The sequence below is a fragment of the Anomaloglossus baeobatrachus genome, chromosome 1 (assembly GCF_048569485.1).
Source record: "Anomaloglossus baeobatrachus isolate aAnoBae1 chromosome 1, aAnoBae1.hap1, whole genome shotgun sequence".
In the NCBI taxonomy this organism is placed as follows: Eukaryota; Metazoa; Chordata; class Amphibia; order Anura; family Aromobatidae; genus Anomaloglossus; species Anomaloglossus baeobatrachus.
Window position 1 is genome coordinate 67,030,194 of NC_134353.1, and position 22,396 is coordinate 67,052,589.

Sequence of the window (22,396 nt, forward strand, 5' to 3'; positions counted from 1 at the left end):
TGGTGTGGTGGTGTTGCTGTGTTGGTGTGGTGGTGGTGCTGCTGCTGTGTTGGTGTGGTGGTGCTGCTGCTGTGTTGGTGTGGTGATGCTGCTGTTGTGTTGGTATGTTTTGTTTTTAATTTAGAAAACAATCTTAATATAAGAATACTTATTTTTTTTGCTCCTTTTTTCCTTGTTGGTGTGGCTGCTGTTGGTGTGGCTGCTGTTGGTGTGGCTGCTGTTGGTGTGGCTGCTGTTGGTGTGGCTGCTGTTGGTGTGGCTGCTGTTGGTGTGGCTGCTGTTGGTGTGGCTGCTGTTGGAGTGGCGCTCTTGGTGTGGCGCTCTTGGTGTGGCGCTCTTGGTGTGGCGCTCTTGGTGTGGCGCTCTTGGTGTGGCGCTCTTGGTGTGGCGCTCTTGGTGTGGCGCTCTTGGTATGGTTGCTGTTGGTGTGGCGTTCTTGGGGTGGTTGCTGTTGGTCTGGGCGCTGTTGGGTTGGTCTGGGCGCTGTTGGGTTGGTCTGGGCGCTGTTGGGTTGGTCTGGGCGCTTTTGGGTTGGTCTGGGCGCTGTTGGGTTGGTGTGGGCGCTCTTGGTATGGTTGCTGTTGGTGTGGCGTTCTTGGGGTGGTTGCTGTTGGTGTGGGCGCTGTTGGGTTGGTGTGGGCGCTGTTGGGTTGGTGTGGGTGCTGTTGGGTTGGTGTGGGCGCTATTGGTGTGGCGTTCTTGGGGTGGTTGCTGTTGGTCTGGGCGCTGTTGGGTTGGTCTGGGAGCTGTTGGGTTGGTCTGGGCGCTGTTGGGTTGGTCTGGGCGCTGTTGGGTTGGTCTGGGCGCTGTTGGGTTGGTCTGGGCGCTGTTGGGTTGGTCTGGGCGCTGTTGGGTTGGTGTGGGCGCTGTTGGGTTGGTGTGGGCGCTGTTGGTGTGGGCGCTGTTGGTGTGGCGCTCTTGGTGTGGTTGCTGTTGGTGTGGCGCTCTTGGTGTGGTTGCTGTTGGTGTGGCGCTGTTGGGGTGTTTTGCTTTTAATTTAGAAGTCAATCTTAATATAAGGATACTTATTTGTTGCTCCTTTTTTCCTTGTTGGAGGAGCTGACCTCCAACATCTCTCATCAGAGAAGATGATTTTTGTTTTTGTTGGCGTATACACCGAGCTCGATCTGATGCAAATGATGGTCCTATAAATAAGTTGAATGTGACTCGGTTACAGGTCATTAGGTGTATAGCCAAACGAGAAAAGTAAATAATGTATGAAGTCAGCTGAAGGTCACCCCCAAATGTGTTGAGGACCCTTCTGAGCACTGCGAGTCTTCACCAGGTGCAATGTATTTTTTCTTTCTGGTGTTATGTAATATCAAGCTAATTCCTTTTCATTTTCTAATCCTCAGAAAGAGACTACAGAGGCGTATGTGAGAAGCAGCCGATCGGGAGACTTCTCTTCAGACAGTTCTGTGACACCCGGCCGGAGCTGAAGAGGTGCATTGAATTTCTCGATGCTGTGGTAAGCTTTTTTTTTTTTTTTTTTTTATTCATTAAGTCTGTCGTTTTCTTCAGCGGCTTTCCTCTTCTACTACCCTCCCTTTTCCGTCTTTCTCCCTTTTTTTTTTTTTTTTTTTCATCATCTCTTCTTTTTTTCCTTCATCCCTCCTTCCATTTCTTCCTCTCTACTTCCCTCCATATATCCCTCTTCCTTTACTCTTTTTTTTTTTTAATTTTTTTTTTCCACCTACTGCAATGCAATATGTTCCTTTTTTCCTATCTCCTTTAGTCCCTAGTCCCTTCTTCTATTCCTTCTTGCCTTGCTTACTCCCTTCTTCCATCCTTCACATTTCCTCCTTTCTTTTTTTTTTTTAAATTTGCTCTCTTCCTTTTTTACATTTTCTCCCTCCCTCCATTTTCTCCCACCTTTCCTCTTTTTCCTCTTTTCTTCCCTTTCCATATCTCATTCCTCCCGCCCTCCCTCCCTCATGTTTTCTCCCTCCCTCCACATTTTCTCCCGCTTTTCCTCTTCTTCTCTCTTTTCTTCCCTTTCTCTTCTCATTATTTCCATATCTCTTCTTTCCTCTCTTCCTCCTTCTTTCTCTTCCTTCCTCCCTTTTTCCCAATCCTTCCATTTTTTTTCCCCTTTCTCCAATCTGTTCTTTACGTCTTTTGCTTTTTTTTTTTTTTCTCTCTCTCCCTTCTTTCCTCTAATTTTTCTTCAGACATTTCTATTATTCATTCCTTCACTACTTTCTGCTTTTTAAATGACCACCTCTCTTTTTCCTCCTTTCTTCCCTTTCTCTCCTCATTCTTTCCATATTTCTTTTTTCCTTTCTTCCTCCTTCTTTCTCCTTTCCCTGATTTATTCAGTTTTTTCCTTTCTTTACGTTTTTGTTTTTACTCTCTCCTTTTTTTTCCCCTCTCATTTATCATCATTCATTTCCATTATTCCTACACTCCTTTCTGCCTTTCAATCGAGCCTCCTCGCTTCACCCCGTTTTGTCTTTTTTGTTATACCCTTCCTCTTTCGCTCTCTTCACTTTTTATTAACTATTGTCAGTGGTGGATCCTGCATTATCTGCCTCCAGCTTTGTAATACAGTGCTGGCCAAAAGTATTGGCACCCCTGCAATTCTGTCAGAGAATACTCCGTTTCTTCTTGAAAATGATTGCAATCACAAATTCTTTGGTATTATTATCTTCATTTATTTTGCTTGCAATGAAAAAACACAAAAGAGAATGAAACAAAAATCAAATCATTGATCATTTCACACAAAACTCCGAAAATGGGCCAGACAAAAGTATTGGCACCCTTAGCCTAATACTTGGTTGCACAACCTTTAGCCAAAATAACTGCGAACAACCGCTTCCGGTAACCATCAATGAGTTTCTTACAATGCTCTGCTGGAATTTTAGACCATTCTTCTTTGGCGAACTGCTCCAGGTCCCTGAGATTTGAAGGGTGCCTTCTCCAAACTGCCATTTTGAGATCTCTCCACAGGTGTTCTATGGGGTTCAGGTCTGGACTCATTGCTGGCCACTTTAGTAGTCTCTAGTGCTTTCTCTCAAACCATTTTCTAGTGCTTTTTGAAGTGTGTTTTGGGTCATTGTCCTGCTGGAAGACCCATGACCTCTGAGGGAGACCCAGCTTTCTCACACTGGGCCCTACATTATGCTGCAAAATTTGTTGTTAGTCTTCAGACTTCATAATGCCATGCACACGGTCAAGCAGTCCAGTGCCAGAGGCAGCAAAGCAACTCCAAAACATCAGGGAACCTCCGCCATGTTTGACTGTAGGGACCGTGTTCTTTTCTTTGAATGCCTTTTTTTTTCCTGTAAACTCTATGTTGATGGCTTTTCCCAAAAAGCTCTACTTTTGTCTCATCTGACCGGAGAACATTCTTCCAAAACGTTTTAGGCTTTCTCAGGTAAGTTTTGGCAAACTCCAGCCTGGCTTTTTTATGTCTCGGGGTAAGAAGTGGAGTCTTCCTGGGTATCCTACCATACAGTCCCTTTTCATTCAGACGCCGACGGATAGTACGGGTTGACACTGTTGTACCCTCGGACTGCAGGGCAGCTTGAACTTGTTAGCCACAGTGCCATGGGCTTTAAACTTCTTGATGATACTGCGCACCGTAGACACAGGAACTTTCAGGTCTTTGGAGATGGACTTGTAGCCCTGAGATTGCTCATGCTTCCTCACAATTTGGATTCTCAAGTCCTCAGACAGTTCTTTGGTCTTTTTTCTTTTCTCCATGCTCAATGTGGTACACACAAGGTCACAGGACAGAGGTTGAGTCAACTTTAATCCATGTCAACTGGCTCAGAGTGTGATTTAGTTATTGCCAACACCTGTTAGGTGCCACAGGTAAGTTACAGGCGCTGTTATTACACAAATTAGAGAAGCATCACATGATTTTTCAAACAGTGCCAATACTTTTGTCCACCCCCTTTTTTATGTTTGGTGTGGAATTATATCCAATTTGGCTTTATGACAATTTTTTTTTTATTTTTTTTTCCATTGAAGTCAAATTAAATAAAGATAATAATACCAAAGAATTTGTGATTGCAATCATTTTCAAGAAGAAACTGAGTATTATCTGACAGAATTGCAGGGGTGCCAATACTTTTGGCCAGCACTGTACTTTGGTACTTTTCATTGTATTTCTGTCTGTGATGATAATGAGACTGCTGAAAAGGTTTCTTAACAGAACAGGTAATGTCTATAAAATTCTCCAAACATTTATGAATACTTGATCTAAGCAATAGGAACTAAGGCTGGGACTGTGACAACCCTGCCTTTGTCCCATCATAGTCCTGAATTCTTCAACCTTCAAGCTTAGTCGTCTTGTAAGAATCACAGTAAACAAGCCTAACTACATGAGGGTCCACTAAATTTGTTCTTGGTTCTGTTATTCATCTTTTTAATGCTGACAGCAAGTTTAAAGGGAACCTGTTAGGTGGCTGAGTTTGTGTTTCACCAAAATCCTTTAATCCGGTTTAACCAAATCACTTCTTGGCCGGTGTGAGCTGCAGAATCATGTTCTGCCTTGGTAGATGATAATACAAACTCTGGCAACTTTCCAGCCCACTCAGCCTAACCGTCCCTGTATACACCAGCATACATAAACATCTTTAGAAAAAGTATTTCTAAATATCGACTTCCGATCATGCGCACTAAACTGATGGCGGGTGTAAGCTTCCCGACTTCAGTTAGGTATAGTGCGCAGGACCGGAAGTGCTGAGGACTTTAGATCATGCGCAGTGCACATCCATCCTACGCAGGCCACCATCAAGACTGAGGTATGTGCGGCGTCGCTGCGCATTCATTAGCATAATAGTACGCTCACAGTGGCGTGCTACCATGCTGTGTGGGCCTACTAGCCAAGGGAACGAACGCCCGTGGGACAAGTCCCTGGCCTAATTAGTTTTTAATAAACAATACTTTTTCTAAAGATCTCAATATCTATGCTAGTGTATACAGGGACATTTGGGCAGGGATTAGCAATATGCACCCAGAACTGCTCGTGGTTCTGGGGGCATATTGCACCCGACAGGTTCCCTTAAACTCTCTTGCACTAAATATTGCATATTTCAGATTATTGATGTGAAACTGTAAATGCTGCTTTCTTGATTCACATGGCAGAAGATAGTTCTATCTAGTTATTACAACCTCTATTGTGGCGTGTTGGCGAGATGAGCAACTAGTATTGATCTAAAAACCCGCTGCACTTTTATACTGATGTAGCTAACAGAAGATAAAGATTGTTCAGGCAGAGTACACAGAGGCTTAAGCCAAATTTTTGCACTTAGATTAGTTTGATAAGTGGGGTTAGTCAAGAGCACACAGGAGAGGGAGAGAGGGGTCTGCAGCACTGAGAAGAAGCAGGGTGCTGGTTTAGTTTTAGCAGTTTATGAATGGGACTGTGTGAACCTATATGCATAAAGAGGCAGAAAGAGAAGAAAAAATACACTAAGGTGCAAGAAAAAAACATTATTGGGCCAAGGCTGTATAATACCAATAAGTAAGCGTTTGTGATTTGTGAAAAATAAAACACCTGGGGGAATAACTTTATTAGGAAAAGGATTAGCCAACTGTGTGAAAAACTATGTAATGACAGTAGAAATCCTGGCCATGGTTGATATAGTTTTTATGTTTTATTTCAATTAGTTATATTTGACATTTCAAGTGTTATTTGACATTTTTCCCTCCCCTCTCTGACACATGGAATTCCTGGTAATGAAGGTCACCATCGAAATCTTTGCACTCGTGCCCGTCGGTTCCTAACTTTCACCTCCGTCAAGTCGTTGCGCTGCATAAACATGTCTTGAACGGTTATTTAATGATTCTGCATACGTTTATTAGCTTTGTAGATTTAGTCAGGAATATGTAATTCTGCTTAGTCTTATGTGTTCCCATCAGCTCGGGACTGGATGTCCTCCAGAAGTTTGGCCTCTGTGCACATTTTTTCGGGGCATTTCTTTAGACGCTGCTCCAACGTTTCCTCACCAAACACATTTATCAGTGTAAACTTTCCAAAAACAAGGCAAAGTTAATTTAGGTACCCTGGGATATGTCATCAGCTCTAGTATTACCACCGGAATGGCTGCAGCCAGTAGATGTCAGTCATGTAGGGTTTGTTTTGCAATACGGTATTTGGAAATTTTGAGCTATTACATGGGGGTCCTTAGACGTAGGGGTTGTGTAAAACCGAAATTGATGGCCTATTTTCCAGATAGGTCATCAATATTGGATCCAACAAGCAGCGCCTCCACCGATAACAAATCCCACTGGTGGGAGCTGACTTGTAGCATCCAAGGATGACCACGCCTGTGTGTGGGGCTGTAGTGTTATGGTACTGTTATATACATACTCTATATAATATATAGGAATACATCCCTCTGTGTGTAATGACTCTATATAATATATAGGAATAGATCCCTCTGTGTGTAATGACTATATAATATATAGGAATACATCCCTCTGTGTGTAATGACTCGATATAATATATAGGAATAGATCCCTTTGTGTGTAATGACTCTATATAATATATAGGAATACATCCCTCTGTGTGTAATGACTCTATATAATATATAGGAATAGATCCCTCTGTGTGTAATGACTCTATATAATATATAGGAATACATCCCTCTGTGTGTAATGACTCTATATATGAATTTCCCTTTTTGTATTAAATTACTGAAATTAACTTTTTGATCTAATTTATGGAGATGCACTTGTAGTCGACTGGTGCTTGCTAATGAGCCAAGATCGGCCCATCTAAATAGGCCATAAAGATGGGTCATTAATTTTGAAGTCCTGTGCAACCCCTAAAAACCAGCTCTTTTATTGAAGGACAGCACAGCCGTACATTATATAGCCAGCTCATTCATGTCAATTGGAAAGGTGTAATGCCTCATTTCTCCTGTGGAGGAGCTATAGGGAAATGGAACGCTCGGTGCCAGATTCCTCGATCAGATTCCACAGATGATTGTGTGTAGATAACCTCGCTAAACACCTTATTGGCTCAGAAAAAAAAACCAAACAAAATTGTACAAGTTGACACATTTGCTATTCGGGTCTCACAAGTATCCACTATAATCTACATAGGTAAGGGTATAGCTGATAAAGCATTACATCCCCTAAAAATGGGTTATTTGTACCCGTCGTTTCCATAATTCTTTGGATATGTGAATTCTTTCCCTCGTTCCAGGGCCCGGAATCTCTGCAGGGCCCAAGATGTTGCATTATATAGGCAGATATGACCTGAGAAAAGAATGATGTAATGCTTTATTCCTCCTACTGTGGCGCTGTAGAATATTACATCACTTGCTGCCGCAATTGGAGCAGATCGCCCTATGATCAAGATATTCTTCATTCAAAGCAGGTGGAATTGTGCATTATGAGGAGCTCTAAAGCTACAAAGGGCCCAAATATTGTTCTTGCACAGGGGCCCTCGTCTGTCTGTATCTGCCAGTGATCAAAACTAATCTACTACACCTATGTGAAGGCCTGGAATATGTTGCAGACACCTCTTTTTTGCACGTGTTAAGTATGAGATCCTTGTAGGTGGTCCTCATCAAAAACTGTTTCTTTATTCATTTTCAACAAATTTTACAACTGTCTATAATTTATTTTATGTTTTTTTTATTATGTTTTTTTTTATGTTTTTGGGTTTCAACCAATAAACTTGATTGTTTCCCTCTTTAGGCAGAATATGAGGTGGCCTCAGATGAGAAGCGTAAAGATCATGGTCTCAAGGTTTTGGATACCTACTTCAATAACGGGGTGAGTCCCTTTTTAATATTGATCAGATAATTGCTTGATCAGATAATTTATCGTTTTTGACATAATATACTATTTCATAGTACAAAATCCTATATTTGTTGAAGCGGTTTCTCTTTTTCTTCGATCCTTTGCAGGGTCTTTGCCATTGAAATTTGTCTATTTGTGGTGGTGAAATGTCATTCTTTTTAATTGATTCGTACGTTTTGTAGGTTTTTTCATAGTCCGAATATATATGGAAGTTGGAACAAGGCCAGGAAATAAAATATCACTCACCATTTTTGGCCGCCCGCCATCCGTCCCTCTTCTTTACACCGTCGCTCGTATCGGGCCACTTCACTGTAGACCAGGACTTCCAACCGTGTCCAGACTGGAACTCTCTGCATATCATAAGGTCGCGGCTAGGGATGAGCGAACCCAAACTGTTAAAGTCAAGGGTTCGTACCGAACCCCCGGGTGTCTGGATCTTGAACCCAAACTCTGACTTCTAACTGTACATTCATGTTCGGGTTTTCCATCCGAATAAAGCTTCTTGAAAGGCTACAGTGAAGCCAATCATGAAGCTTCTTCTGTGTGGGCACTTCTGAAGCCATCACAGTCATGCCAAGTATTGGCATGGATGTGATTGGCTGGTGCACCACGTTGGCTAGAGCATGTGTTGCACAGCCATTTTGCTCTGATCAGCGCAGGGATAGGACGCTGTTGGAGTTAGGTTCCAGTGTGGCATGCTGTTACAAAAAGCTTAAGGTTTAATTTCCAAAAAAAGCTCTGTGTGGCAACTGTGCCCCAGTTTCTTAGCTTTTTTGGAGATTAAGCCCTAAGAAACTAGTGCACAGTTGCCACACAGAGATTTTTCGAGATTAAGCTGTGTGTGGTAACCAGTTTTAGTGCTTTTTTTGGAAATTAAGACCTATGTAGCAACTGTACACGAGTTTCTTAGGGCTTAATCTCCAAAAAAAGCATTGTGTGGCAACTGTGTACCAGTTTCTTAGGGCTTAATCTCCATAAAAAGCACTGTGTAGCAACTGTACACGAGTTTCTTAGGGCTTAATCTCCAAAAACAGCATTGTGTGGCAACTGTGCACCAGTTTCTTAGGGCTTAATCTCCAAAAAAAGCACTGTGTGGCAACTGTACACCAGTTTCCTAGGGCTTAATCTCCAATAAGCTCTGTGTGGCAACTGTGCACCAGTTTCTTAGGGCTTAATCTCCAAAAAAGCTCTGTGTGGCAACTGTGCACCAGTTTCCTAGGGCTTAATCTCCAATAAGATCTGTGTGGCAACTGTGCACCAGTTTCCTAGGGCTTAATCTCCAAAAAAAGCACTGTGTGGCAACTGTACACCAGTTTCCTAGGGCTTAATCTCCAATAAGCTCTGTGTGGCAACTGTGCACCAGTTTCTTAGGGCTTAATCTTCAAAAAAGCTCTGTGTGGCAACTGTGCACCAGTTTCCTAGGGCTTAATCTCCAATAAGATCTGTGTGGCAACTGTGCACCAGTTTCTTAGGGCTTAATCTCCAAAAAAGCTCTGTATGGCAACTGTGCACCAGTTTCTTAGGGCTTAATCTCCAATAAGCTCTGTGTGGCAACTGTGCACCAGTTTCTTAGGACTTAATCTCCAATAAGATTTGTGTGGCAACTGTACACCAGTTTCTTAGGGCTTAATCTCCAATAAGCTCTGTGTGGCAACTGTGCACCAGTTTCTTAGGGCTTAATCTCCAATAAGATCTGTGTGGCAACTGTACACTAGTTTCTTAGGGCTTAATCTCCAAAAAAGCTCTGTGTGGCAACTGTACACCAGTTTCTTAGGGCTTAATCTCCAATAAGATCTGTGTGGCAACTGTACACTAGTTTCTTAGGGCTTAATCTCCAATAAGCTCTGTGTGGCAACTGTACACCAGTTTCTTAGGACTTAATCTCCAATAAGCTCTGTGTGGCAACTGTACACCAGTTTCCTAGGGCTTAATCTCCAATAAGATCTGTGTGGCAACTGTGCACCAGTTTCCTAGGGCTTAATCTCCAAAAAAAGCACTGTGTGGCAACTGTACACCAGTTTCCTAGGGCTTAATCTCCAATAAGCTCTGTGTGGCAACTGTGCACCAGTTTCTTAGGGCTTAATCTTCAAAAAAGCTCTGTGTGGCAACTGTGCACCAGTTTCCTAGGGCTTAATCTCCAATAAGATCTGTGTGGCAACTGTGCACCAGTTTCTTAGGGCTTAATCTCCAAAAAAGCTCTGTATGGCAACTGTGCACCAGTTTCTTAGGGCTTAATCTCCAATAAGCTCTGTGTGGCAACTGTGCACCAGTTTCTTAGGACTTAATCTCCAATAAGATTTGTGTGGCAACTGTACACCAGTTTCTTAGGGCTTAATCTCCAATAAGCTCTGTGTGGCAACTGTGCACCAGTTTCTTAGGGCTTAATCTCCAATAAGATCTGTGTGGCAACTGTACACTAGTTTCTTAGGGCTTAATCTCCAAAAAAGCTCTGTGTGGCAACTGTACACCAGTTTCTTAGGGCTTAATCTCCAAAAAAGCTCTGTGTGGCAACTGTACACTAGTTTCTTAGGGCTTAATCTCCAATAAGCTCTGTGTGGCAACTGTACACCAGTTTCTTAGGGCTTAATCTCCAATAAGCTCTGTGTGGCAACTGTACACCAGTTTCTTAGGGCTTAATCTCCAAAAAAGCTCTGTGTGGCAACTGTTCACCAGTTTCTTAGGGCTTAATCTCCAATAAGCTCTGTGTGGCAACTGTGCACCAGTTTCTTAGGGCTTAATCTCCAATAAGCTCTGTGTGGCAACTGTACACTAGTTTCTTAGGGCTTAATCTCCAATAAGCTCTGTGTGGCAACTGTACACTAGTTTCTTAAGGCTTAATTTCCAAAAAAGCTCTGTGTGGCAACTGTACACCAGTTTCTTAGGGCTTAATCTCCAATAAGCTCTGTGTGGCAACTGTACACCAGTTTCTTAGGGCTTAATCTCCAATAAGCTCTGTGTGGCAACTGTACACCAGTTTCTTAATCCTTAATCTCCAAAAAAGATTTATGTGGCAACTGTACAACAGTTTCTTAGGGCTTAATCTCCAAAAAAGCTCTGTGTGGCAACTGTACACCAGTTTCTTAGGACAACTAAGCCCACAGAATCTGGTGTACAGTGGCCAAATAGATGGTGCATAGATTAGCCAGACAGGGCCTGGTGCAGAGCACTAAAAGCTTTTTCACAGATTGACCCCACAAAACCCAGTGCCCAGTGTCCACACTTAGGTTATTCACATTATCCATCTTCAAGAATGCACCACTCCTCTTACTCCAGGGTTTCTGGTGTGCTCCTGTTAATTGATAATTCTGATTGTCGGATGGCCCTTGGCCCAAACTTAGGTTCTCTGATGGTGTAAACCAAGGTTGTTTTTGTTTCTGCGGCATCGAAGGAACTCAAGGGCCTTGTTGGTGGATGGTGGCCGGATGCGACCAGCTTCAGAGCAGCGCGCGAATACTCCTTAAAATGACCTCATTAGAGCTGTTCTCCTTGCCTGGGAGACTGGCCACCTCTAACCATGCAACAAGCCGTAAACTGTCAAATTGTTTTCCAAGCACTTTGCAATTTTACCCATTTATGGTTCTCAACCTTTTTAACACTACATTTGAAACTTTAGATTACCCACTTAGTCTTAAAGCCTAAGAGTTTTTCCAGTAGATTGCTTTAGGTGCACTTTCGGAAAGCATATTTCCAGTTGTTTCCATTCATGTAGCTGTACGCTTCACTGTGCTCTGTATTAATTGCTCGACTTAGCTTTGTATCCATGTTTTAACGTCTAATTGCATTCAAATGAATGGAAACACAGAGAAGATGATTTGGATTGTGATGGACTTGGATGCCATGCAGATGTACGGAAGTGTATGAGTAGGGAGGGCTGGATATGGTCTCAATCAGAGCTGGGCAAAGTGCAGCTCATGGACCACATATGGCACTCTGGCTGTTCCAGTCCGGCCCTCTGGCCACATTTGGTCCTCTGGCCACATTGGGCCCGGCCACATCTGTCCCTGTTCCAGTCCGACCCGTGGACTGAGACAGCCATAGTGCTGAAACAATGGTTCTTGGGCCTCACCAATACCGCCCCTGCCCGATATCACCGCCCAACATCACCGCTATCTGCTTCTTCAGGATGCAGGTAGTGGTGAAAACATTAGTGGAGGAGAGGTCACCGGATCCTTTTTCCACCAATCAGCGTTTGAGACAGCAGATGTAACGATGACATTTCAGCGTCAGTGCACCGAAGACTAGAGCAGAGCGCCGGGGAAACAGGAGTGAGGGGAGTAGTCTTGTTTTGGGCTTTTTTTTTTTTCTTTTTGTTATGTTTGAATGTATGTAGGGGGCTATGTGGTAGTTTATGCTGTATATAAGAACTATGAAGGGCTCATACTGTATTTAAGGGGCTATGTGAGGGCTCCTAGTCTATATATATAATTGCCTTATTCTGTCTGTCCTATCTGTCTGTCTATCTGTCTGTCTGTCATGCTCCAAAATTGTGTCCTTACGGTGACACAAAGCTGATTGGCCGCTGGGCTCGCCATGGCCCCGCCCCCCCACACGGATTGGCCGCTCGCCCAGGCTGCGCCCCCACACGGATTGGCCAGCCGCTCGCCCAGGCTCCGCCCCCCCCACAGATTGGCCTCTCGCCCCGGCACCCTGCAGGCATTGGCAATTCGGCCACGCCCCGCCCCCCTCACGCAATGCACGCTAGCTCTGGCCCCGCCCCCTCCCTCCCACCGCGCATTCCCCGAACTGACACGGCTGTCACGGAGGTGAGTACTGTACTCCCCCCCCCCCCCCCTCCCCCTCCCCCTCCCCCCCTGCGCATTCCCCGAACTGACACGGCTGTCACGGAGGTGAGTACTGATGCTGGGATGAGAGAGGCTGATGCTGGGAGGAGAGAGGCTGATGCTGGGGGAGGCTGGGAGGGGGAGGCTGATGCTGGGGGAGGCTGGGACGAGGGAGGCTGATGCTGGTGGAGGCTGATGCTTGGGGAGGCTGATGCTGGGGGAGGCTGGAAGGAGAGAGGCTGATGCTGGTGGAGGCTGATGCTTGGGGAGGCTGATGCTGGGGGAGACTGGGAGGGGAAGGCTGATGCTGAGGGAGGCTGGGAGGAAGGAGGCTGGGAGGAGAGAGGCTGATCCTGGGGAAGGCTGGGAACGGGAGGCTGATGCTGAGGGAGGCTGGAAGGAGAGAGGCTGATGCTGGGGGAGGCTGGAAGGAGAGAGGCTGATGCTGGTGGAGGCTGATGCTTGGGGAGGCTGATGCTGGGGGAGACTGGGAGCGGAAGGCTGATGCTAAGGGAGGCTGGGAGGGGGAGGCTGGGAGGAAGGAGGATGGGAGGAGACAGGCTGATCCTGGGGAAGGCTGGGAAGGGGAGGCTGATGCTGAGGGAGGCTGGAAGGAGAGAGGCTGATGCTGGGGGAGGCTGGAAGGAGAGAGGCTGAGGCTGGGAGGAGAGAGGCTGATGCTGGGGAAGGCTGATGCTGAGGGAGGCTGGGAGGGGAAAGCTGATGCTGGGGAAGGCTGGGAGGACGGAGGCTGGGAGGAGAGAGGCTGATCCTGGGGAAGGCTGGGAGAGGGAGGCTGATGCTGGAGGAGGCTGGAAGGAGAGAGGCTGATGCTGGCGGAGGCTGATGCTGGGGGAGGCTGGAAGGAGAGAGGCTGATGCTGGTGGAGGCTGATGCTTGGGGAGGCTGGGAGAGGGAGGCTGATGCTGAGGGAGGCTGGGAGGAGGGAGGCTGGGAGAGGTAGGCTGAGAGAAGAGAGGCTGATGCTGGGGGAGGCTGATGCTGGGGGAGGCTGGGGGAGGGAGGCTGATGCTGGGGGAGGGTGGGAGGAGGGAGGCTGGGAGGAGAGAGGCTGATGCTGGGGAAGGCTGGGAGGAGAGAGGCTGATGCTGGGGACAGAGAGGAGAGGCTGATGCTGGGAGGAGAGAGGCTGATGCTGGGAGGAGAGAGGCTGATGCTGGGAGGAGAGAGGCTGATGCTGGGAGGAGAGAGGCTGATGCTGGGATGAGAGAGGCTGATGCTGGGATGAGAGAGGCTGATGCTGGGAGGAGAGAGGCTGATGCTGGGAGGAGAGAGGTTGATGCTGGGGGCAGAGAAGCTGATGCTGGGGGCAGAGAGGCTGATGCTGGTGCAGCATGGGGGATGGAGCACGATGGGGGGGTGCGCAGCATTGGGGATGGAGCACGATGGGGAGTGCGGAGTATGGCGGATGGAGCACGTTTGGGAGTGCGCAGCATGGCGGATGGAGCACGTTTGGGAGTGCGCAGCATGGGAGATGGAGCACGATGGGGGGGTGCGCAGCATTGGGGATGGAGCACGATGGGGAGTGCGGAGTATGGCGGATGGAGCACGTTTGGGAGTGCGCAGCATGGCGGATGGAGCACGTTTGGGAGTGCGCAGCATGGGAGATGGAGCACGATGGGGGGTGCGCAGCATAGGGGATGGAGCACGATGGGGAGTGCGCTGCATGGGGGATGGAGCACGTTTGGGAGTGCGCACCTCCCCCCAACACACACACACACACACACACACACACACACACACACACACACACACACACACACACGCGCACTGCACAACACACCACACACCACACACACACACACTGGGAACCACAAACAACTGCCCTACACAGACACCCACACACACAGACAACGCTGCACACACACAACACCCAACACACAAACACCGCGGCACACACAAATATACGCAGATACCGCACAACACACACATTGCACAAAACATACCTCCCCCCAAAACACACCACACACACACAAACCGCGCAACACACACACAACGCTACAGACACACAGCGCTCCACAAACAACGCAACACACATACAACACCGCTCTCACCCCCCGTCACACCCAGACAACACCCAGAACATGTACAGCCCCTACACAAACACTTGGTAACTACACACAACAACATCTATATATATATATATAACAAAAATCATACATGAACTACACAATACGTAAATTCTAGAATACCCGATGCATAGAATCGGGCCACCTTCTAGTGTATATAATAATTATATAGAGATTCTATGTGGGGGATAATGCTGCATATAGGGGACTATATGAGGGCTCATGCTTTATACAGGGGACTATGTAGGAGCCTCACATTGTATATAAATGGTTATATGAGGCCTCCTACTGTATATAGATGGATTATGTGGGCGGAGCCAATACTATATTTAGGTGGATTATATGGAGGCTTGTACTTTATATAGGGGCTATGTGAGGAGCTTTATACAGTATATAGATGGATTATGGGGGGCACAAACTGTGTATAGGGGGCTATGTGAGGCTTATGTTGTATATAGGGGACTATATAAGAGCTTACTTGGTCTATAGGGGGTTATGTGGAGACTCCTACTGTATATACTGTAGGTCGATTATGTGGGGGTCTAATACTGTATATAGGTGGACTATGTGAGGGATAATACTGTATCTAGGGGGCTATGTGTGGGCTTATACTGTGCAAAAATTGTTTGTGGGGCCTGTACTGTATATTAAGGGCTATGTGTGGGATTCATATTGTACTGTATATAGGGGTACTGTGTTGGGAATCATGCTGTAAGTAGGGAGATTATGTACTGTACTGTACATAGTGAGACTTTATGGAGGCTCAATTTGTATATGGGGCTGTATGTAGGTTCATAATTATATATATATATATATATATATATATATATATATATATATATATATATATATATATATATATATATATATATATATATATATATATATATATATATACACATACATATATATGGGGCTATGTGAGGGCTCATACTGTTTATAGAGGTTATGTGGGAGTTCAAACTGTAGGGGACTGTGTGGGGACGTAGCTTCTATATATACAGTATGAACGTCTACACTGTCCCTCTATATACGGTATATGTGAGGCTCATACTGTAAATAGGGGGTGTCTGTGGGTTCATACTGTAAATAGGGGGTCTGTGTGGGGTTGATACTGTAAATAGGGGGTCTGTATTGGGGTTTCATACTGTATATAGGGGATTGTGTGGTTCACCTATACTGTATATGGGGGGCTGTGTAGGGGCTTATTCTGTGTATATAGGGATACTTTGGAGTGGGAGCTCATACTGTGTATAAAGGGTTATGCGGGGGTTCAAACCATATATAGAGAACTGTGTGGGGACTTGGCCTTTCTATATACAGTATGAACCTCCACACAGTCCCCCTATATACAGTATGTGAGGCTCATACTGTAAATAGATGATCTGTGTGAGGGTTCATACTGTATATAAGGGGTCTGTGTGGGGGTTCATACTGTAAATAGGGGGTCTGTGTGGGGTTTCATACTGTATATAGGGGGTCTGTGTGGGGGTTCATACTGTAAATAGGGGGTCTGTGTGGGGTTTCATACTGTAAATAGGGGGTCTGTGGGGTTCATACTGTAAATAGGGGGTCTGTGTGGGGTTTCATACTGTAAATAGGGGGTCTGTGGGGTTCATACAGTAAATAGGGGGTCTGTGTGGGGTTGATACTGTAAATAGGGGGTCTGTATTGGGGTTTCATACTGTACATAGGGGGTCTGTATTGGGGTTTCATACTGTATATAGGGGGTCTGTGTGGGGATTTCATACTGTAAATGGTGGGTCTGTCTGGGGGTTGATACTGTATATAGGGGGTCTGTGTTGAGGTTTGATACTGTATATAGGGGGTCTGTGTTGGGGTTGATACTGTATATGGGGGGTCTGTGTTGGGCTTGATACTGTATATAGGGGGTCTGTGTGAGGGTTGATACTGTATATAGGGGTCTGTTTTGGGGTTGATACTATATAGGGGGTCTGTGTTGGGGTTCATAGTGTATATAGGTGTCTGTGGGCTCAAACCGTATATAGGGGGCTGTGTGCAAGCTCATATGGTATATGGGGATGTCAGCATACTTCTGCTCAATATTAAGGGATATAATGTATACAAAATAATCATAATTAATATGATATTGCGCAGAATTAATTTCAGTCTATTGGTTTGGCCTTCACACCAGTCACCTTCCCCCCCAAGAAAAATTAATTTTTCACCCCGGTCTAAATTGTTGTTTCTCCATGACGTCGAACAATCATTTTCTGACCAAAATCTTAATGTAGAGGAGCCCAAAGTTTAATCAATAATTAAGAGTTCTTCTCTCAAAACGCATCCGCCGTCACATCTTGTCATTTTATATTCTTGAACTAAAAAGACTTCTATCTGAAAATGGATCGGTGCGGAGCTGAATTTTACTTGTATTCCACAGGAGCCCGATGTGTAAGGCTTTCTTTAATTTTTTTTTTCTCTGTCTGTCAGACGTATCCTAAGGGGACATATAAGTGAGGAGCAGATGTCCAGAACAAGTCATGTAAGCATGGCTGCTACGTTTCAAGGACTGAGAGCACTTGTAGGTTTCGGTAATTTTGAGTGATTTAATGGCGTGGCGGCCACATGTGCATTCGGATCCCCATTAACATCAGTTTCAGACATGTCAGATTGACTTGGCAGAAAAAGCCGTCTTGTGGAATCCCCTTTATTTAATGCCTTTGTGGACAGAACTTTCCAGGCCTGAAGAATACTCCGTAAACTTTACTGTGTGACATAGTTGGGCTGATTGTATCTGTTGCAACACTGAAATACCAATGCCTTTGCCCTTGACATTGACTTGAGAGGTCAGTGGTTTTCGTCTACCACAAGCTGTAAGTACCCGGAGGTGTTTATTGATGCCCAGCTGTCATTTCTGCTACTGTGTGGTTAGAGGAATCCCGTGAACAATCCTGAGGAGGTGACTCATAGTCTCAAGTAGTTTTTCATTTGCTGTTGAGGGCACTAGTACACTAACATATGGTGAAGTCATTAATTAGATGTAAACCCTTGTGGAAACCTCTTAGACCGTGCTTCAGGCATTTCACACCTTGTAATAATAAAATATGCAAAATACTAACCCATGAAATGTGCTGGATCCAAAGGAAAATATAGCCACTTTTGCCTCTCCTAAAATCTATGATTCAAGGGTATCCAAAAGGTGATGAAAGCGAGTAGTTTTATTCTTTAAAGGAGGAAAAACTATTAAAGGGATTTTAGGGTACACAGATTATGAAAAGCTGTCAGATATTAAGAAACTTCATAATGTACTTGCTGTTAAAATTCTGCTCTGTTCCTGAGCTGTCACAGTTTAAAGCACAGAGTAAAGATTTCCAGTCTGTGCTTTGAACTGCTCGCGGATTATGAAAGCATTATAAAGGCTATCAGAAATGAAGAAACTTTATAATATACTTGCTGTTAAAAATTCTACTCTGTTCCTGAGCTGTCACCGTTTAAAGCACAGAGTAAAGATTTCCAGTCTGTGCTTTGAACTGCTCGCGGATTACGAATGCATTATAAAGGCTATCAGAAATGAAGAAACTTTATAATATACTTGCTGTTAAAAATTCTACTCTGTTCCTGAGCTGTCACAGTTTAAAGCACAGGGTAAAGATTTCCAGTCTGTGCTTTGAACTGCTTGTGGATTATGAAAGCATTATAAAGGCTATCAGAAATGAAGAAACTTTATAATATACTTGCTGTTAAAAATTCTACTCTGTTCCTGAGCTGTCACCGTTTAAAGCACAGAGTAAAGATTTCCGATCTGTGCTTTGAACTGCTCTGCCATCAGCTCTGCAGTCAGCTGGTGGTGTCACTGTAGGTGTGGCCAGTGATCCTAGGCAAGCTTATAGTGACTAGCGATGTATGTAAGGAGAGCACTTTGCAGCACAGAATGGGTAATCTGATCAACTTGTGACTTTGCCCGGAGGGGATGAAGCTGGTTGTCCCAGAGTGCTAGATTACATATGAATTGCTGTATACATTATATCACTCATTGCTCCTTTAGAGTACACCAATTCTGTGTGGTGTCCATGGGTCACGCTAGGTACCGGGAAGTACCAAGCACACGGTGAAAGGGAAGGGAAACCCTGTGTCTATGGAGAGGGAAGATGGTGACCACTGACTAAACCTACAGGTGGTTCCTGGGGTCCCTCACCACCCTAGATGGGTTCCACACCAATGTGTTGAGCCAGATACCTGACCCTAGGTATCCCTAGTGCTGGGCACCAAATAGGAAATGGATGGGATGAGTTCTTCCTCAACCTCACTAAACAACTATAGAAAACACAAGCAGGACACACAGGGGGTAAATCATGAACTCCGTATCGTTAGATGACTCAGGTAGGAGTTCAGCAATGATGCCACAGAGGAGTAAAAACCACCTGTTTTCAACCTAAGTTTGAAGGAACTGAAAATATCACCAGCACCAGTCCAAAGGAAGGAAGGAAGGAGTATTTAAACACCAAGGGAATATCGATAATGAACAGCTGGGTGGAAGGCGAGCTCCTGCTGGGTCCAAAAGGGAGAGATGAATCCCGCAGGAAAGCTCCCTTTGCCAATGAATACTGACAGCATGGACTATGGAAAGTCAGGGAGCATTCTGCGCAGCCAAACGCTGTGACCAGAAATCACATGACTGTCTGTCACCCGTGACCCCATGTCAGCACAGGGAACCTGACAAGTTACAGGAGAGTATCAGGACAGTGCATACTAGTTGAAATGGGAGAGATGTTGGGAAGAAGAAACTGTGTTGGTATTCATTTATCCATTTTGAGACTATACAGTGTGTCCAGCCATATCCTGTCCACCGCCATTAACTTGAGAACGGCGGCAGCTATAGGCATAGAAGTGGTGTCTAGGTATAGTAAAGTAGCCATGTGCTACGCAATGAAACCACCTATAGCGCCACCTGGTGGAAAACAACGGAGTTAGCATTTTTATCTCAAACAGAACGAGATAGAGAAAAAAAAGTGATTTACAAAAATTGTAGGGCATCATCGATTCAATACGAATCGACACCTTGCATACAGAAATGCTATGATATGAAACCCATGACCCCCCCCAAAACATTGAATGCTGGTCACGCATATGGTGCTCATTTAACATTGATGCTCAAAGTGGCCTCCATCAGCTGCAACGTCCATCTGGCCTCTGGACAGCATACTGTATCTTGCTGCACGTTGTGCAATATGGTAGGTGACACGTTTGCACAAGCATCTGTGATACGTCGTCGTAGGTCCTGCAATGTTGGTGGAGGGGTCGCATACACCTGCTGTTTGATGTGACCTCACAGAAAGAAGTCCAGTGGGGTCAGGTCAGGTGAGCGGAGGCCACTCCACACAGCCACCATACCCAATGACTTGTAGGAAGGTCTCCATGAGGTATCGCTTCACATCCGCAGCCTTGTGAGTTTTACACATTCTAATCATAGCATTTCTGTATGCAAGGTGTTGATTCGTATTGAATTGATGATGCCCGACAACTTTGTAATTCACTTTTTTTCTCTATCTCGTTCTGTTTGAGATAAAAATACTAACTCCGTTGTTTTCCACCAGGTGGCGCTATTGGTGGTTTCATTGCGTAGCCCATGGCTACTTTACTATACCTAGACACCACTTCTATGCCTATAGCTGCCGCCGTTCTCAAGTTAATGGCGGTGGACAGGATATGGGTGGACACACTGTATAGGAGTCTCAGGAGGTGTTTTGTTGGTGAAGAAGGTGGGTACTGAGGGCGAGAGCTCTAGGACAAATACTGCTCTGTCTCTTGGGAAAGATATAGTCATCAGGAAGTGCAGGATGTAAAGAATGGCAAACTATAAACGTGTGTGCCCATGAAGGCACTTTGATTTGACTTTGGATGGTTATAGCAAGCGACTGATTGGAGTCATCTATTCCAAAGGGTGTGCAACCAAATATTTAGAGGAGTGTCAACAATTTTATACGGCCCATTTTTGTGATTTTGTGTGAAATCGTGTCCAATTTGCTGTTTTGTGGTTTTTGTTTTCACTTTTTTGTGTTCTTATAAGGCTGCTTTCACACATCCGGTTTTTGCAGTGCGGCTCAATCCGGCTCAAAAACCAATGCAACGGATGCAGCGAAAAAAACTGATCCGTTGCATAAGTTTTTCCATGCGGCCCGTCCGTTTTTTGACGGATGCGGCTTGATACTGAGCATGCGCAGTTCAAAAAAACGCATCCGGCGGCCGGATGGGGTTTTTGCCACAGGACGCCGCATCCGGCGTCCATAGGCTTGCATTGTAAATTGCGGCGCATCGCGCCGGATCCGTCACGATGCGTTTTTTTTGCCGCACAAAAAAACGTGCCAGGCAACGTTCCATCCAGCCGCCGCATGGGCTAAATATGCCGCATCCGGCAAAAACCGGACGCACGCAAGGCTATGCGGCACAATACGGCGCTAATGCAATTCTATGCGGAAAAAACGCAACCAGCGGCAAAAAAACGGTTGCGTTTTTTCTGCAAAGCGCCGTATTGTGCCGTTTAGCAAAAAACGGATGTGTGAAAGCAGCCTGATACACACAAAGGAAATAAACGTGTGTGTATAATGCATGTAATCACAATCATTTTCTAGGAGAAATACTTGTTTTTCTGGAACATTTTCAAGGGTGTCAACACTTTCGGCCATGACTGTATTTAATGTGTTTTGGGACCTAAACCTCCACCGGTGGCTCTTGATGGCGAGGCGGTTGGCTGGGTATATGTGTTAGATGACATGACAAGATCGGACTGACTGCGGTGACGACATTCGTGCTCCTTCACGGCTCAGAGCCTTGTTTGTGTATTTATCATCTGTGCTCTCCAGGTCTGATGTCTTCGCGTTAAAGCCTCCTTAGACCACTCTTTGCCCTCTACATCGTGGAACGTTGCGACTCTCGTCTGTAATTCACCCTCCAAGTCCTGCGAAATCCTAACCAGATGTTTTTAGCCAAGTACAACAGCAACAGGAAATTAATTTTGAGTGTGTTTTTCAAAGTTTGGCTCAGAATCAAAGCTCACAAACTATTACCCAAAAGACAAATTACAAAGAAAATGCAGATTGTGGTAGGTGTGTAGCTTGTATATTTTTTTTTAATTTTTTTTTTTTTTTTTGTCTGGTGGTAATCTGAGATGTAATTGCATGCTCCCGGGTTTGAGAATACAAGTATGGAAATACAATATTGTAAACTGAAGCACATTCCACTTGGCTGATATGACGTCTTCTGTTCTGCTCTCGTATTCACATAAATACTCTCCGCTAGGACAATAACACAACTGGTTTCTCTAGAATTTTTTTTTCATGTTTTATTTTTTTTTTATTATGAATTTTGATTTTCAGATTGATCTTTCGGTACAGTCCATTTAACCTTATTCCTCACAAAATTAAAAAAAAAATAAAAAATCTCCAGTAATTTTGCAGCTTCACTCTCATCCGCTCGATTTCATATGTGGTGCAAACCCTAATTAATTAACTCTAATAATCATGAAACCACTGGGATTGGCTGCTATGTAAAATGTTGTCTACCCTCCCATAGTGGCCCTTGATTATTTGGCTGACAATTATTCCATACCCTCTTCCTTGGTAGTATTGGTGTCTGGTGTCACGCTCCACTTGTGGGGGCACTGAAACAAAATGGAGAAACAACTCCAAAGAGCTGTTAACAAGAAGGCCACGAGAGGGCGGTAGAACATATGAAAGGGGAGTCAGGAAGCCTTAGGCCCTGTGCGCACTTACCGGATTTTGCCGCGGATTTTCCTCGGATTTG

General features: G+C 45.0%; 1 protein-coding gene across 1 annotated transcript in view; it reads left to right on the forward strand.

Annotated features, from left to right (window-relative positions):
* GRK4 (G protein-coupled receptor kinase 4) overlaps nucleotides 1-22,396 on the forward strand; it is a 316,373-nt gene that overhangs the window by 225,022 nt on the left and 68,955 nt on the right. Inside the window, exons 3-4 of the mRNA XM_075346835.1 lie at nucleotides 1,356-1,468; nucleotides 7,660-7,737. Of these exons, the coding sequence (XP_075202950.1) occupies nucleotides 1,356-1,468; nucleotides 7,660-7,737 (191 nt within the window). The remainder of the gene's footprint in view (nucleotides 1-1,355; nucleotides 1,469-7,659; nucleotides 7,738-22,396) is intronic.